We start from the raw sequence: 19,450 nt of genomic DNA on the forward strand, positions 1-19,450 counted from the left end.
CACAAATAAAAATGTCACTGAACTTTTGCTGTGTAATTGTAACAATTTGCACTCAAACACACCAAACCAACAATTACTAAAAACACACTCAAAAACTGATTTTGCACAGGCATTTTGCACTAGCACTTAGAAGGTTGTGGTATTCATAAACACTCAGTCAGCTACACTGTTTACTTCTGAATATTAAAGTTTATTCACAGCCATCATTTGTAGTAACCTAGCCTGCTCCCTGAATTCAATGCGTTCACAGTCTCTTTCATGGGCACCAAACCAACAATTACTAAAAACACACACAAAAACTGATTTTGCACAGGCATTTTGCACTAGTTTTGATTAATTTGAGTAAAAATGTGTTTTCTTTACCAAGAAACCAACAATTACTAAAAACACACACAAAAACTGATTTTGCACGGGCACTTTGCACTGCTCCCTGAATCGAGGCGCTTATTCATTTGTGGATGTTAACTGAATCTGTAAGTCAGCTATGCTGTTTACTTCTGAATATTATATTTCATTCTGGTGCGCTTAAAGTTATTGCTACTGTGTAATAGTAGCATATGCTATTCACCAACTGAACATATCCTATTCAATGCGTTCACAGTCTCTTTCACGCCCATCATTGTAGTTGCCTATTCACAAATTTATATAACTTTTTCTCGGAGTTCACTGTGTGCATTCTACCATGCACAAATAAAAATGTCACTGAACTTTTGCTGTGTAATTGTAACAATGAGCACACACCAAACCAACAATTACTAAAAACACACACAAAAACTGATTTTGCACGGGCATTTTTTGCACTAGTCTATCTATAAATTACAGAAACATCTGTCTGTCTGTCAGTCAGTGTGTCTGTATGTCTGTTATTCGCATATCTCTCGAACCGTTAGTCTGATGGATTTCAAACTTGACAGGTGTCTCGCTATGGGCACGAGTAAGTGCAGTGCCAAGTTTGACGTTGTTTGGATTAAAAATGCAAAAGATATCGTTAAATATATCAGTAAAAGAAGCACTTGGAAGGTGTGGTTTAAAAATAAACATTCTGACATTAGAGGGTTGTATCGGTCAAAGAAGCCCAAGAAGGTTGTGGTTTAAAAATAAACATTCTGACATAAACACTCTGTCAGCTACACTGTTTACTTCAGAATATTATATTTTATTAACGGCCATCATTTGTAGTAACCTATTCACAAACTGTTTGCTCAAGCGTAGCATTTTTTCGGAGTTCACTAGGGCTGTAATCAACCAAAGAAAATGTTGGACTGAAGTCCAGAAATTTTAGACTAAAAATCGACTAAAAATTACGTTAGGAAAAAAAACCTGTTAAATTAATTAGCTGCGCACTGTGCACAGTACTTGGTAGCCTTGTTGTCCGCCTAAATTAATTATAAATAAACATAAAAAAACTAGTAGGCTATTTGCAGTATATTAAATCGTTTTTTACCAAATTATTTTGCACTGAAATGAGTCTGACAGACGAGTCTGTCGGCTCTGACAGCGTTGCATCACGTGCACCTGCGCAATATCATAGTCTATGATTTCTGCAAATAGTACTATGTTGTCAACTAGTGATATCACAAGAACTTTTGAGGAATATGCAACATAATTTGCAACATAACCAATCAGAATTTTGGTCGAGCCAGAACATATCGACCAATAATCGACTAATCGACTGGGAGATTACAGCCCTCGTTCACTGTGTAGCCTGCTCCCTGAATCGTCGTGCTTATTCATTTGTGGATGTTAACTAAATCTGTAAGTCACCTACGCTGTTTACTTCTGTATATTATATCTATCTATAAATTACGGGAACGTGTGTTAGTTTGTGTGTGTTATATATACTGTATATATTTCACAATATTGTATTTTGAACAAATAAATAGAGCTTTGGTGAGCATAATCCTGACCTGAAACGTTTAAACGGCAGTGTATATGGACTCAACGCTAACAGACACTAACTAAAAAGCTACAAAACTAGTTTCATGGGGTCTCTGACTAACTAATAGTACTCTAGTCTGACGAACAAAATTACATTGCTCTTTTTTTTACCCAACTCCATCAAAATACACAATTATTTTGGCACAGTAAAGCCTGTTTTGACCCTAAAAATCCCTAAATCCCAGGTTTTGAGCTGTGCTGACTTCTAGTAGACTTTCAGGCACAAAGAAGATATTTCTCTCTCTACCTTTGACTTTGGTTCATATACCAAGAATTCAGCAAGTTAGGGGGAGATTTACTCATATAGACCTCTGCATTCACCTTATCTCAGGTTTCCTGGGCAGCTCTCTTTCTCACTAAAAGAAACCATATCCTCCGTAGAGGACACTCTCAGGGGAGAATGGTCAAATAAGCTATGTCCTATATCTCTGCATTGACTGGGAAGGTATTTCAAATGTGACCCTTCTACTAATTTCATTTTATCTGTCTGTCCTTTTCTCAGATTATTGTGGCGTTCTGCTCTATGCACCTTTTGCATACTGTAATTGGCTGTGAATCAAAGACCTTAATCAATAAGAAAGCATGGCGAGTCATTTTCAATAAAGACTTCCATTACTCCTCTGAGCCTGGCCGTCTGGAGCATTATCTTGCTGTGTTTCAAAACCTTGTGAGCTGCCTACCTAGACAGCATTTTCGGGCATGTGCGTTCGTACTTTCCATTCAGACCAAGTGGACTGTTTACCAAGAAGTATTTGAAAGTTCAAGTCAAACGATACGAATCTAGTGAGTAGCCAACGTAGTCAGCAATTTTGGACATCATAATTACATACGAACCTAGTGTCAGCAATTTTTTGCATCATATGGACATTTTATTAAAATGATTTAAACCTTGTGAACTGCCTACCTAGTCAGCAATTTTAGACATCATATAAGCACATTTGAATATTTGACTCAAGCTAAATGAGCGCCCTATCTAGATGGCATTTTAGCAACCATACACGTTCAAACATTTGATTCAAATGAGTTCATTACCTAGACAGCATTTTTGGCTATTATAGTCATGTTTGAACAATCAGTTTAAACAATTTGATTTGAGCATCATAGTTCAAGCCTTCCTTGAGAGCCTTTTTAGACATTGTAGACACATCATACAATCGATTCAAATTAATTGAACATAGGAAGCTGCCTACCTGTACAGCTACTTTTGACAGTCATAGTCACATTTGAATGTTCATTTTAAAAACTGAGCTGTCTACATATGCACATTTTTGGGCACCATAGACGCATTTATATATTAGAATCAAATAGTCTGAACTTAGTGGAGCTTCCTTCTTGATAGCATTTTTTGAGCATAATAGTCTTCTTCTATGCATTTGATTCAGTCCTAGTGAACTTTCTACCTAAAAGCATTATTGGACATTGGACAGATTCAAACATTTAGTTCAAATTATTCAATTTTGAATGTTCAATTCAAACAGTTCAAGTTTATTGAGCTGCCTACAGTGTAAAGATGTAAAAACGCTACAGTAAAATCTGGTTAACTGTAAGTGGTGTAAGTGGTGAAAAACTCTAAATGCTTTAACGTTGCATCTACTGTAAAATACTGTCAGATTTAAGTTTTTCCACATGTAAGACTATTATACTGTATGATTTATGGTGAAAAACAATAGTACACTCCCTGTGGCACATTATATTTTATATTAATCCTTTTTGCTTATTATTTTTGTTATTTGTACATTAGGGTGTTTTGTGTTCCATTTTCTGTTTTCCAGTTCATGTTTATTGCAGTACTTTAGTGTACCCTGGTGGTATTTTTACCCATCAACATTGACCATGTTTTATGAACAGTCTATTTACGATGAACTCTGATTCATCATGTGGCTTTCTATTTTCCCACCTGTATTGTTATGGTGATTAGCAGTACATTTTAAAGTAAAAAGCCAGTAAGAATCTAGGTAGGAAGCTCATAGGTTTTGATATATAGCCCCTCTATTTCTCACTCTCAATATATTATTGTGTTTCCATCAGACTTTCTTCCTCCATCACTCTTTCATCTTTTCAGTGGCATACTTTCTCTCTCTTTTTCACTCGTCACTGGATTAGTCAAAGGTCATTTTCCCAGCTGACTGATCTTGGCACGACAGAGCGTTCACACCTCAGTGGTCCTGTTCAGTGCCAAAACCAAAACGTGTGCACAAGTGTCACACTAATGAAGATGGAACGTGGGCCTAGTGCCATGAAGTAAATGTGTGTGCCGCAAGCTAAATGTGTGTATACTTATGTATGTGTGTGTGTGTTTTCCCCCAACAGGCTTGTTAGAGAGAGCCGTCTCCTGCCTGCTATCTTTCAAGTCATAGAGGTAAGTGCGCTTCAGAGCTTTCTGGTTTCCTCTGTTTGCTTGATTCGGTTATTGCCTTGGGTTTTCTGCTCTGACTTCGGGAAGCAATGAAATTACCAGAAAATCAAAAGCTTTATGTAAATCTGAAAACACTGTATTGGAGAAATTGGCCATGTTGCAGAAATGCATCAAAGTATTTTAGAAAGAAATAGTGGTAGTACTTGACCTGTCCTAGACGAACCTGTGCTATATTGGTCATTTAAAGGCATAGTTCACTTAAGTAATGAACTTCTGTCATTATTCCATTGAATTCCATTCAGTGTTATTGTTTTGTTTATTTGTATTTATTTATTTATTTATTGTTGTTGTTGTTTTTTATTTTTGTGGAACACAAAAGGAGAAATTTGGAATAATCTTCTTTTCCTTTTCCTGTGGAAGCTAGTTTCTGTCACAGACTTTTTATCTCACGATTGCTAGTTTGTCTCACAATTCAGACTTTATAACTTGCAATAACTGGCAATATCTTGCAATTTTGACTTCTCGCAATTCAGAGTTTATAACTCGCAACTCTGACTTTTTTTTCCTCCTTTTTGAGATATAAGCTTGCAATTGTGTCAAAGTCCAATTGCAAAATATAAACTCGCGATTGCAAAAAATCTCTCACAATTCTGACTTTTTTTTTTTCTCCGATTTGTTAGATAAAAAGTCGCAGATACTTTTTTTATTTTCTATTCCATGGAGGAAATAAGCTCCAAAAAAAACCGACATAAACGTTGTACATATTTCTTATCTGTGTGTGCTGTAATCCAAGTGCTCTGAATAGAAAGAGAATTAAATGGTTGTTCACTGAAAATCTTCACTACATCCTCTTCATTGAAGATCTCTTTTCTTCATTCTATATATTTGAACTGGCATCATGACACGTTAAGTTATGACATGCGTAAAAAAAAAAAAGATGTTGTTTTGCAGTCAGTGTTGTGAAACCAGAAATGGCATTTAAGAATCTGAATGCTAATGAGATTACAGGGCTTCAATGGAGGGGGAAATTATCGGAAAATCACAAAATGAATGACTACGAGTTCCACCTTAAAAATAAAACAAATGAAATTATTATCTGTTTATTAATTCCAAAATAAAAATGTTAATATCACCTTTTAAGTGACGTGTCATTTTAGAATCTGAACGCTAATGAGATTACAGAGCTTTGATGGAGAATTTTTTACTTTATTTCTTTCTGTCACGAAATATACGACAAGGAGTTCCATTTAAAAAATAAAACAAAGGCATCAATTATCACTGTATTCATTTCAAATCATTTTTTAAAATAAATTAATATTATATTTTCTAATTGAGAAATAAATAGACATGTCTGAAACTAATTAACTTTTACAAATGTAATTAAATGTAACAATAAAAATTCAAATTAAGTAATCTGTGTCCAAACTGACAAATAAAACTACTATTCAAAGGTTTGGGGTCGATTAGATGTTTTATTGTATTTGAAAGAAGACTCTTATGCTCGCCCAGACTGTTTTTTTTTTATATATATATAAATAAAAATACAGTAAAAACAGTAATATTTATTACAATTTAAAATAAAGATTTTCTATTTTAATGCTTATTTTAAATTACATTTAAGATACATTTCAAAATGTTATTTATCCCTGTGATGGCAAAGATGAATTTTCAGCTGCCATTTAGTCCTTTAACCTCTAACCTCTAGGGCCCTATTTTAAGGGCGCAGGGCGCAAGTGCACTCAGGGTGTGTCCGAATCCACTTTTGCAAGTTTAACGATGGGGAAAATGGTCAGCGCACTCGACACATGGTCTAGAAGGGTTGTCCCTATTCTCTTAATGAGTAATGAGTGTTTTTTTGGGCGTAACGTGAAATAAACCAATCAGAGTATCATCTCCCATTCCCTTTAAAAGCCAGTTGCGCCATGATGGATTCGCTATTTACATGACAGAATTTGCAAGCGGAAAAACTGAACACTTCTCTAGCGAGGAAACGAATCTGCTCGAGCGCGAGGTTAAAGCACGTGAACAGACCATCTATGAGACAAGACGGATTCCACCATATCTTTATGTACACAATATTAATCTTTTACATTGTAATCCTTTTATTTTTTATATTTAGCATGTTTGTGTGCTGCTGCGCGAGTGTGTGTAATAAGAACTGTACGCGCGTTGTGGACCCGCCTATAGGCGCACATTACTAACGCATCAATGCTCCTGAACACACCTTGTTTTCAGACCATGGGTGAACAAATGGGCGCAAATGCATTTGCTATATAAACAATGTGGCTCAGGACGTGAAAATGATAACTGCATGGGGCTGAAAAACTAGCAAAAAACACTTGCTTGGCGCTGCAGCGTGTCGGGTGTATGATAGGGCCCCTAGTCATCAGCTTCACAGGAACCTTCATAAATCATTCTAATATGCTGATTTGCTGCTCAAAAACATTTCTTCTTATCGATGTTGAAAACAGTCGCTTTATATTTTTTAGGATTTTTTTTCATTATTCTAAACAGTTTTGATCAGTTTTTGAACAGTTGAATGCATCCTTGCAGAATACATTTCTTATGTTCTTAAAAACATTTCAAATGTTTATTGAATTAATGTTTAAAATGTTAGTTAATTGTTTAAAATGTTAGTTAATTGTAACAATACAGCATTAATGGCATAGCATAACTTGGTAAAGTATTTATAGGCATTTATATAAAGGCAAATTAGCAATATAAATGTGTGCATCTGTGTAACAGTCAGACCTTTCCCTCTGAGCATGTTCCCATCCCAGTATCTATTAAGTTATTATGTAAATGAGCCAGTAGGGGTCTGACCTATCAGAGTGCAATGTGTAATTGGGTTGCAGAGTTAATGGAGTGTGGATGTGAGGCCTTTTCAACAGCAGGTTACATTCTCATTAGAGTGGACCCAACATCGACTGTTAACAGTCAACACCACCCCCACCCCTCGAAAACATAAAAACACACACACATACTTATTTCAAGAAGGCCACAGTGAACTGCAGTCTAACATATCATCGCTGTCGGGCGGAAACCTCACATCTCCAAAACCGCTACTTTTCAGGAAATGGAAAATAAACACTGTATTTTTTAAAATAATTAAACACTGTGTTGTCAAAGGTGATATTGTGGTTTCATGTATGGTCAGACACTTGCATGAGTCATTATATTATTAACATTTTACCCAAATCAAGCTCAAATTGAGGTTTTTGTCCACACTGTAAACCTGATTAAGTTGGCAAAACTTAAAAAATTACACTCGTTACCATGATAGTAACCCCAGTTATGAGGTTTTACAGACAGTTTGCGGATCCAATGGAGTTCTGGGGTTTAGTCACTAGCTCTTTTAATACTTTCCATTGGTAAATATGTGCAAAAAGCCACAGACAGACGTAAAGGGTGACCAATAGTAATGATTTATTTTTAAAAAAAAGACAAAATTTCTGATAAATGGCCATTGTTGAGCTGCCCAGCAGCAATTCAGAGCCAGCAGATTTTCAAGAAGTATCTGATGATCGAGCCTTTGACGTTCCCATTACCTGAAGTGAAAAATTGCCATCGCATTAAAAGACCTGTTCAGGGTTAATCTTAGCCATAATTCCAGAGTGTTTCATGCACTGTAATTTCATTTTCCAAAGGATATACATTTCCATCAGCCAAACCAACCAAATGAAAATCAAGTATTCAATCTAAGTATTACATTTTTTGGCCATTTTAATGCAAAAAAATGATGGTAACATTTTAAAATAAGGTCCCATTAGTTAACTTAATGCATTAATTAACAATGAGCAATACATTTGTTACTATGTGTATTAATCTTTGTTAACATTAGTTAATGAACAATAGTAAAGATTAAGAAATTCTTTCGATTTATTTTTCAGTTGTAGTTCATGTTGACTTATGTAGTTAACTAATGTGAACAAATGGAACTTTATTGAAAAGTGTTACCAATATTATTAACACAATGTCAACAAGTAATGCATTAATACAACTGAGAATATTACATCTGAAAGTCAAAATCAGTGGCAGTTACTTCCTCACCATGCAAGGAGCTGACTGCACACACCTGTTGTCTTCATTTACCCGACTTCCCTCACTTATGCACTGACCTGTGGTCTGTACTCACATTTGCTGCTGATTTTAACACTGTGCCAGTAAGGTGGACTCATCTCAGACCTGTAACATCCATCTGTGTTTGTCTTTTTTCTTTTCTTTTTTCGCAGATAGCGTTTGTTTTGGAAATTCTCCAGCAGTATAGCAAAGCAGTTAAGCTCCACTTTATTTGGTCAGTTGCTGTTGTCTGGCTGGAGATTAAATCAAACAGCGGTTTTGGTTTTCAAAGTGTGCTCATTTTCATATTGATAAATTCATTAAACTTTAGCTCTGCCTCAGTAGATAATTCCTGAACTATTTGGTACGGATACACCGATAAAATATTCTGGCCAGTATCGATTACAAAGTAATTAGTCGTGCTTACTAAGTCATACTTGGATTTGTTTTTCTCTCAACATTTTATTTTCTAAGCATTCTGTCTTGCGTTCTTGCTTCTATTTTGCCTGAGAGGGCAATTAAAATAGATTCAAAGTTTTGTAGATTTAATTTGAATGAGTAATATCTAGAGATAGATAATGAGTCATATCTAGAGATCATGATAATCATTGGTTTGTCCTATTATGCTTTTTTGAAAATTACCTTTCATGCAGTGTGTAATATTGCTGCTTGTGAATGTTAAAGGTCTGCAAAGTTTTAAAGATCAAAGTGCATGACAAATAACATTATTGTCTCCTAAAAGAAAGAATTGATTCTGAACTGCTGAAACGCGTCATTAGTAATTCCAGTCTCACTTCCTGTTACATACCTACGTAAAAATGTTACAATTTGCACAATTGCAGCCTATGGTCTTCATTGGCTGCTCACAAACAATGTCTACTTTGCCCCGCCCTCAAACACTGTAGTTGTAGCTGAGGCCTGGAAGAGTTTGGTTTATGTTGTCGATATATCAAGAAGACGCTGTTTTCTACGCTACTTAAGCAAATTCACTTTGCATCAACTTCAAAAGGATGAGGACTCGCACTAGAATTGATACAAAAAAATAAAAATACTGTGAGTATCACTGTGTAACAAGCAATGAGGAAGCCTCCAGAGCTAAAATTCAGATATGGTAATGGTCGTTTCGTTTCCGACACGTGCTGTAAGAGGTAGACCAATCACAACAGACTGCCATCGGACCAATCAGAGTAGAGTTGTCTCGAGGAAAGGAGGGGTTTAGAGAGACTGAATCTTCAAACTAACCGTTTTCAGACTCTTTGAGAAATTAGTTTATGTGCTATGTATATTATGAGTTGTTGTTTTTTAGCTTTGATACATGTAAATCTATTGTAGGAAACCTCCAAAACAAAATGAGGATACTTTAAAATAGCATAATAAGGGCACTTTTTCTCTGTTTAGAAAATGTCTCACAAAAAATGAGAGAGGATGTTATGGAATGAACAACTCTTGGGATAAATGAGATGTAGAATATTAGACTTAAGCAGTTCCATTTGAAAGGCCATGATTTATTGTTGATAGTCACAGCTAAAAGTCAATGTAGGCAAGATGCACAGCATCTCTAAACAAACTCTGTTGTTGCACTTTACACATACTGTACACTGATTTCAGAATTCAGTTTTTTTTTTTTTTTTTTTGTGTGTTTTTTTTTCATGTGTGGTTTGGTGTGCATAAATTTATGAATTATATGGACTTCTTGTAACATTTGGTTATTAGGTGTCCTTTTGGATTCTTCAGGTGTCCTTTTTCCAAAAGACGCCTACATTTACCTTGAAAAAAGCTGGCAGAAAATACAGTTTTGTGAGAATCATCCTTCAATCTGATTATTCAGTTTACTTTGCTGGATATAGGAAATGATGACAAAATAAACGCATTAAACAAGATAAATGATGTATGCTTAAAGGGAGAGTTCACCCCCAAAAAATTAGGTGTATATGACTATCTTCAGAAGAACACAATTAGAGTTATATTAAAAAAATGCCCTAGCTCTTCCTAGCTTTATAATGGCAGTGAATGGGGGACAAGATTTTGAAGCCCAAAAAAGTGCATCCATCCATCATAAAAGTAATCCATACGACTCTAGGGGGTTAATAAAGGCCTTCTGAAGCAAAGCGATGGGTTTTTGTAAAAAAAATATCCATATTTAAAACTAAAATAGACTAATTAGACTAAAATAAATAGCTTCCAGTAGACGGCCTACACATGTTGACTTACTCCAAAAGAGTAACCCCTGCCACGATGTTGGAGTAGCGTGAGCTTTGACACCTAGCTTCAGCTTTGAGCTTTCGCCTCTCCTGTCGCTTACTTTCATTGCTTCAACTTCCCTATCAATAATAAATGCAAAAAGGCCATAATAGCCTTTGAAGTCTCTGAAGTAACATCCCTCAGTATGAAGTTATAGTCCTTGATGTAACGACAAAAAAATAATAATAATGCCATTATTACTACCCAGTGAACAGAAAATTCAATACTACCCTATATCTCAGAAAAATCAGGAGCAAAGCGATCCTTTTTATCAATTAAACTTACCACCCTTCTCTGAGTCTACTGTCTCGATATTAAACTTTCTTTGGAGGCCAAACTAAACTGGATTTTCCCTCTCCAATCAGAGTGCAGCCAAGTCTCTGAGTCTCAGTATAATTCAGATGCGGTCCATTCATCCTCATGAGCCCTGAGAGGACATGAAAGGAAGCCATGGACTCTAATGAAAAAGAAATCGCTAATGAACAAGGAGAGAGAGGTTTGTGTGACTTCTTTGGCCATCTCAGCAAGCTAGTGAGCCGTAAGAGACGTTAGCTACAGCCTCACATCCCCTTTAATCCCAATCCCTCAATACTGCTGCCCTTCCAGTTCACAATCTGCCCTCCACACAGAGGTTTGGGCCTGTTTGCTGTAACAAGCGAAGGGATTACCGCTTACCAAACATTTGAATTGTGTAAATGTGCTGAGGCGAGTGTATCCCAAATCCCAAAGCGCCTTATTGGTCTAAACTTTTATCAGAAAAAAAGACTAATACTGATGACAAAGGATGAGTTGTTTAACGTATATTCTAGCCTATTCAGCTCTATGAAGATTATGTTAGGAATCAGTCTGTTTTGGACATACAACTCACGTGTCATCCGGAGAGCAGGTCAAAAGTTTTAATGTGGTTGAAAAAGTCTATTATGCTCACCAAGTCTGCATTTATTTGATGAAAAATACAGTAAAAACAGTAATGTTGTGAAATATTATTACAATTTTAAAAGAACATTTATATTTTAGTTTTTTTTTTTTTTTTTTTTTTAAATCAGCATTCATTACTCCAGTCTTCAGTCACATGATCCTTCAGAAATCATTCTAATATGATTTGGTGCTTAAGATATATTTCTTATTATCATCAGTGTTGAAGACCGTGATACACTTCCATTCAAAAGTTTGGGGTAAGTAAGATTTCAAAAATAATAATAATGAATTAATTTAAGAGTACTTTTATTCGGCAAGGACACAATAAATTCATCTAAACTGGCAGTATAGACATTTATAATGTTACTATAGACTTCAATATTTATTTTATTTTTTTTGTCATTTGAACTTTCTATTCATCAAAGAATCCTGAAAAAGTGGTTTCCACTAAAATATTCAACTGCAAAGACTCTTTTCAACATTGGTAATAATAAGAACGAAAGGATGTATGAAAATCCTGTGATTTATTTTACTTTCTTAAATTCTTTACTCTAGTTAGTTAAAGATCAAGGTAACCACAAACTACCTGAAGAAAGAAAGAGTTCTTTTCAGGCTGTATCATTGTAGTGTCATTGTATAGTATCAGAGAGGGGAAACTTTAATGAATTACTCCAACACTGCTTCCTTCACTGTTTGTACTGCCAAGGCTTTCTGTTGAATGTGACCCGTCACTATAGATTGGACAGAAAAAAAACAAAACATGAATGTTCTTGAGAGCTGAGATGTACTCGAAGCCACACTTTCTGAGCAAGAAAAGTGCACTTAAAGCTTTTAGCTGTTCTTGTCAATAAAAGAAGAAATAAAAGGAGGCTGTTTTTAAGGTAATAATAGAAGGAAGTGTAAGACAGTGTTGTGAATATTTCCTCTTTAATATAGTGTATCACAACGGGAATATAACAACCATCAGTCATACCTCAGATTTAAAAAAAATTATATATATATACACTCACCTAAAGGATTATTAGGAACACCATACTAATACTGTGTTTGACCCCCTTTCACCTTCAGAACTGCCTTAATTCTACGTGGCATTGATTCAACAAGGTGCTGAAAGCATTCTTTTGAAATGTTGGCGCATTTTGATAGGATAGCATCTTGCAGTTGATGGAGATTTGTGGGATGCACATCCAGGGCACGAAGCTCCCTGCTCTATTGGGTTGAGATCTGGTGACTGTGGGGGCCATTTTAGTGCAGTGAACTCATTGTCATGTTCAAGAAACCAATTTGAAATGATTCGAGCTTTGTGACATGGTGCATTATCCTGCTGGAAGTAGCCATCAGAGGATGGGTACATGGTGGTCATCAAGGGATGGACATGGTCAGAAACAATGCTCAGGTAGGCCGTGGCATTTAAACGATGCCCAATTGGCACTAAGGGGCCTAAAGTGTTCCAAGAAAACATCCCCCACACCATTACACCACCACCACCAGCCTGCACAGTGGTAACAAGGCATGATGGATCCATGTTCTCATTCTGTTTACGCCAAATTCTGACTCTACCATCTGAATGTCTCAACAGAAATCGAGACTCATCAGACCAGGCAACATTTTTCCATTCTTCAACTGTCCAATTTTGGTGAGCTCGTGCAAATTGTAGCCTCTTTTTCCTATTTGTAGTGGAGATGAGTGGTACCCGGTGGGGTCTTCTGCTGTTGTAGCCCATCCGTCTCAAGGTTGTGCGTGTTGTGGCTTCACAAATGCTTTGCTGCATACCTCGGTTGTAACGAGTGGTTATTTGAGTCAAAGTTGCTCTTCTATCAGCTTGAATCAGTCGGCCCATTCTCCTCTGACCTCTAGCATCAACAAGGCATTTTCGCCCACAGGACTGCCGCATACTGGATGTTTTTCCCTTTTCACACCATTCTTTGTAAACCCTAGAAATGGTTGTGCATGAAAATCCCAGTAACTGAGCAGATTGTGAAATACTCAGACCGGCCCGTCTGGCACCAACAACCATGCCACGCTCAAAATTGCTTAAATCACCTTTCTTTCCCATTCTGACATTCAGTTTGGAGTTCAGGAGATTGTCTTGACCAGGACCACACCCCTAAATGCATTGAAGCAACTGCCATGTGATTGGTTGATTAGATAATTGCATTAATGAGAAATTGAACAGGTGTTCCTAATAATCCTTTAAGTGAGTGTATATATATATATATATATATATATATATATATATATATATATATATATATATATATATAATAGACATTTCTATTTAATGTATTATATGGGATTAGTAGGTCAAACACAGTTTTTTCTAGTTTCTAGTAAGAAACTGTTCAGAGGGGCATCTGCCATGGTAACGCATGTATAACTGTACTCAATACTTATTTTGCAATTTTATTTACTCCATCCTTCTGCTCTCAATATGTGGGGCATATGATGTACTAGACTCAGTCTGACATCATCATTCATTTCGATTCAATTCACATTTATTTGTATTGCGCTTTTCACAATACACATCGTTTCAAAGCAGCTTTGAGGAAAATGCATGTGTCTACATTACAATGTAGAGTAATCTGATATCAGAGGTGACTGTGTCCAAGTAATGCGTTTCAGAAATGTACATATACAAATCACGCAGTTAGCTAGGCAGAAACAGTGAGTTAATTTGAAGTAATTATTACAAGTTGTGAACATAATGATTACAATATATAGAAAATGTAGCATTAGTGCATGTTGATTTAGAGTTTGCATTATGAATTATTGTGGTTTGTCAAGTAGCCAAGATTATGCAGACACTTAATATGTAGCCTATTGTTCTGCAAGTATCCTCTTGTAAACAATGTCATATAACTTTACATTTACCTCAGAAAAAGCAATTCAATGTCCAAAAACTCATTAGTTGTCTAAAAAAATTAACTTGGTGCACAGTGCATATATTTAGCCAAATGCTCAGCATTTACTACCGATCAGCCGCACTGCACTGACAAACTACGCATAAAATAATCGCAGCCTTTGCCAAATCGCGTGCGGTTTTATTACGATTAATCGTGGAGCCATAAATAATTCACCAATAAACTACTCAATTATCAGTGTCAGCTGCAAAGATGAAGTTGACGACTCTGACTGTCATCTCCGCAGTATAGTGGATGCACCTATAGAGAGAAATGCAAGTTAAGTTAAACGTCATGTAGTGCTGTACTAATTTATCTTCCACACAAACACTTGGGTATGCGTCTAATAATAGTGCACATTTATCTAGGTTAATGATAATGTTAGAGCGAGAGGCCATGTGTCGGCTAACGTTAGGCTGCTACTTACATGTTTCAAATGATAAGCCATGTTTGAGGTCGATAAATGATGTGCAAACATTTGGATTTCCAGCCCGACATACTGTAATTACCACAAGAACCAGCCGTTATGATCGGTCCCCCACGGACTGCTTGACTTCGCCACTTCCTGTGTTTGTTTGTTTTTTTCTCTTGTGACTAAGCAATTACAGTTTGGTTGACGAAGCATTTTCTCATCGACTAACATTTACTCGACTATTAGCGGATAGACCTAGTTTATTATTCAGCTCAATTAGTTCAATGTTGATTTTATTTAAAGTTTTATTAAAGTTCATTAATTATGAAGCAAACTCAGTTTAACATTAAAGAAGGTTTACAGAAGATAATGGTCTCATTATTCAGCTTAAGTCAGTTCAGTGTTGATCCAGTTTGGTTCAATAACAGTGCAAAGTTCATTATATTATGAATCAAGCTTAAAGGGTTAGTTCACCCAAAAATGAAAATGATGTCATTAATGACTCACCCTCATGTCGTTCCAAGCCCGGAAGACCTCCGTTCATCTTCGGAACACAGTTTAAGATATTTCATGTCCTGTGACATCAAGATGAACTGGTTTTGTTAAACAGGCTATTTTCAGCACACTCCCAATATTAAACGTTTCCTCATTGTCTCTCCTGCAGTGTGTGTGTGTACTATATTTATGTATGGACTGAAGGTTCCTGATGAATGCACGACCCCTCCACTCCTCTCCCGAGGCTCCGTGCGGAAATAAAGTGGAAAAAGTAATGATTCCAGGCCTTGAAAATTCTTGCACAGCCTGTGGAGAGGCTCGGAGATTCCCCTGAGACAGACATACCCTTCTCTAGCTTTCTGTCAGCCAGTAGAGTTGGCCAGACCCCTCTTTCTCTCTCTTTATCTCCCTTTCTCGCTCTCTCTTTCCCTCCCAAGCCTCGCTCAGACCTCTAATTAAAACCCCCATCGATTTTTCCCCTCCTTCTTCTGCCTTCTTTCTGCTCTTCTTTGTCTGTTTATCATGTTTTTAATCGGCCCCTGGACCTGAGCTCGCTGTAGGATTAGACAGTGTCTTTGACCCTAGAGTGGAAAGACCTAGACAACACCGTCCCTACACCTCCGGCCTTAGCCAGCTCCCCCTGTTGGCCTCACCCAGCCTCGGGTGTCCACCCTGGGGGAGAGATGAGAAGGGCAGAGCCTTGTCTCTCTCTATCTGGCAGCACCTCTGCCCTCTCTGGTTAGATTCACTCTCCACTCCTGAAAATAGCAGACGCTTACACAAGAGTGGAAGCACTTTTTCCTATTGCTGGTTTTATAGCAGACATTTTTTGCCTCATTGGAAGTGCTATATAGTCTTGCATTAAAGCGATTAGCAAGGCTTATGTTTCAGTGATTTGATCATGGTTTTGGGAATTAAATGGCAAAATTACTAACTATGCTAAAATCATTGTACTGCATAGTCTTGAGTGGCTTATTTTGTTTACAAAATGGTGGCAACAGCAATACAAGTAACCAATGAGAGATAAGTAAATAAAACTAGAATAAATAGTTGGCACAGAGGTGCCTCTGAAACTGGTGTTTACTGTAGGTGTCTGTACACAGACTGTTTAATGCTGCTCAGAGGTGACATAAATGTATTTAAATAGTATACTTTTTGGGGCTAAGGTGGGCATAATTTAGTCTGGCTTTTATGCATTATTATTTCACCGAATTTTGAGCAGGCACAGAGCCGCCTTACATCATCTGTGTAAAGATGCCTTTTGATAAAAGTAATCTGATTACATTACTGATCACTAAATACTTTAAAACACATTTTTAAAATAGCATTAATGATATTAGTATTTTAGAAATATAATCATATTTAATAATATTTTTTTTATTATATATCATTATTATTATTAATAATAATACAAATTGTTACTCATTACATTATTGAAAATATGATCAGATTTCAAATTACTTTCATGTTACTTTCTAAAACCTAAACACTTTCAAACCAGAGGGCAAATTGCTTGTTTTTGAAACCAGTGTATGTGTGCAGATACGTCTGCTTGTGTACCTCAGCATTGTGAGTCTCATTCTATGATAAATTCCAGATCACTGTTGAGCTTACAGTGGTTGAACGTTCTTTAATGAAGAACTTGCATTTCACAGAAAACTTTAAAAAATTTCCACTCAGCATATTGCACTTAACCTTGCATTCCTCTGTCGCACTAGAGATGTATGGTCGTAATTCATGTTTTAAATGAATTTTATAAAATAATACTTTCATAATGTGTGTAACCCATTTAATATGTAGGCCTAATTAGTACTTGGAATGTAATTAATGGTCAGTGTCTGTAACCTTTTAGACTTAAAAATACAGTATAATTAGATTACAGTCACTAAATACTGTACTTTGTATTCCATAACACCCTTCATTGCCCCCCAAGTCATATGTCATTCAGGTCAATATATGATTCCTTCTTCAATGTGAATCTATGGATTTTTGTTGTTGTTGTTGCTGTTGCCGTATTTACTGTGTCATCCACCCAGCCTGATCATTTAAAACAGTGGCTCTAAAACTTTTTTCACTCCAAGCTAGTTAGCTAATATGTACCCTCTGGTACTTCTTTTGTATTAAAACAAATAAACTCAAAAATATCATGTCATTTTTAATAGTTCACCCAAAAATGAAAATTTGCTGTTAATTTACTCACCCTCAGGTCATCCAAGATGTAGGTGACTTTTTTTTCTTCAGTTGAACAGTAAAGAGGATTTTTAGCTGAGACCGTGGTTCTTGGTGATTTTGTATAATGCAAGTCAATGGCTACTGTCACTAAAACACATACAGTGACAACAAAATTAATACCCATGGCTCCTAACGATACATTAACTAAGGTCTTATGTAGAGAAACGATCGGTCTGTGCAAGAATCTGAACATTATTTACAGCATTATTGCCTGTAATTGCACACTAATGGCAGCCTGGAGCACGAGCTTCCTGTCGCATAATGATGTATCTAGAAAGATCCAGCAAGATCCACTAATAAACAATTCAAACTGTGTAGAATTCAGGTTATACGTGGTCACAGTTAATTCCACTAATTTACACAGAGCTTTGATTCATTCAAAACGTCTTCATCCAAACTGATTGTAACATTTTATAACAAAAATGTTTTTTTTTTTTCAGATATTTGGAGATTTTAATAAGATGTTCTCTTTTTTTAGGAGCATCAGAATAACACAGTTGGCGGCATGATGCAGAACGCCATGGCTCTCCTCAGCAATTTGATTGGACAGAAGGGCACGGACCTCCGACCGTTCTACCAGCAAGGTGCAGTGCATCTGAACGTCACTTGCTTTGATATATCGGCCCTGCGGTTTCTAGCCTTCTCTGAACCAGAAAGCACAAACCCACACAGTCTTTTCACCCAGACACTGCCACACACATGAAAAGGGCCTGCATTCAGAGAGCTGCCCTTGTTTTGTTTTGGAGTGTTTTCATTCCATTACCAGACCCTTATTGCTCTCATCTCGCTGTCTGACTCTCGCGTGTGACTCTGATGGAGGGGGAGGGTGTTCAGCTGCCTTTTTAAAGGGCTTTCACCAGATACTGCTGCTTTTATCAGCATGGACTCTTGTGTGGTGGCCCTGTAGCCCACATCTACTTAGTGTCCCACCCCTCTAGCCCTCATATCACCCACCGTCCAGGCTTGGGCATCTTAAAAAGCCGCCTCTCTCTTTCTGTTTTCATCTGGTGCTATCTAGCCTCTACTCATTCTCTCATCTGCACAAGTTGCTGTGTGTTGTCTCTCTGTTCATGACCATGCAAGGCTGTTTTTTTCTTTCTTTTTTCTTTTTTTTTTATTCCCCCCAGCCTGCCGTGTGAATGCCCAGTCTCACCCTGACGCTTTCAGCTCCCTGTGCTGAATTATTGAGTAATGGATTCCTATAGCCTTACTTATGTTGACAGTTTTGGACCCGCATGCCTGTCTTCGCCGCACGCTAAGGCGAGATGGACACTAAAGTGTGCGGGGGTGTGTGTTTGTGTGTGTCGTGTTTGTGTTTTTTCAAAAGGAGATGAGTCAGATTCACACACACACTTCACATTCAACATGGTTTGAAGAGGGGGCACCTTGGTAAAAAAAAAGTGTGTCGGTTCACAGTTACATGTGGTTCTAGAGAAGGTGAGATTCACGTTGACTACGTTAAGTAACACGTTCTTAGCACTCACCTCAGAAAGAGAGCTGTAGCTGGGACGGGTGACCATGAGTTTACCAAGCAAAACATGTCACCGGTTCTTCATCCTTGTTGTTCCTTTAATACAATTATTTTCAACCAAATCAGATTTTATGGTTATAATTCGGACTATAACTTCAGGATTTGGTCCAAAAATCATATTGCGAATATTTTGAAAATTTGGATCTCATAGCTGCTACTTAGAAACTTTTTGCCACAAGTGCAGGTCTTTGTGGCAATTTGTATGTTTTAAAGGTCCTGATATACTTATGACGAAGTTCTTTTCTTTTATACTTTTTTACTTGGAAGTAAAAAGAAGTTTGAAATATGTGAACAGCGATATACTGTTAGGGGCTGTTTACACCTGGCCACTTCATGCGTTTTCTGTGATCGGATAGCTGTCTGATCGT

General features: G+C 36.8%; 1 protein-coding gene across 1 annotated transcript in view; it reads left to right on the forward strand.

Moving 5' to 3' along the window:
- Positions 1 to 19,450, forward strand: part of ulk4 (unc-51 like kinase 4) — a 199,133-nt gene that overhangs the window by 117,294 nt on the left and 62,389 nt on the right. The window contains exons 31-32 of the mRNA XM_084435286.1: positions 4,249 to 4,297; positions 18,030 to 18,135. Of these exons, the coding sequence (XP_084291412.1) occupies positions 4,249 to 4,297; positions 18,030 to 18,135 (155 nt within the window). The remainder of the gene's footprint in view (positions 1 to 4,248; positions 4,298 to 18,029; positions 18,136 to 19,450) is intronic.

Source organism: Rutilus rutilus (genome assembly GCF_951802725.1).
Source record: "Rutilus rutilus genome assembly, chromosome: 17".
Lineage (NCBI taxonomy): Eukaryota > Metazoa > Chordata > Actinopteri > Cypriniformes > Leuciscidae > Rutilus > Rutilus rutilus.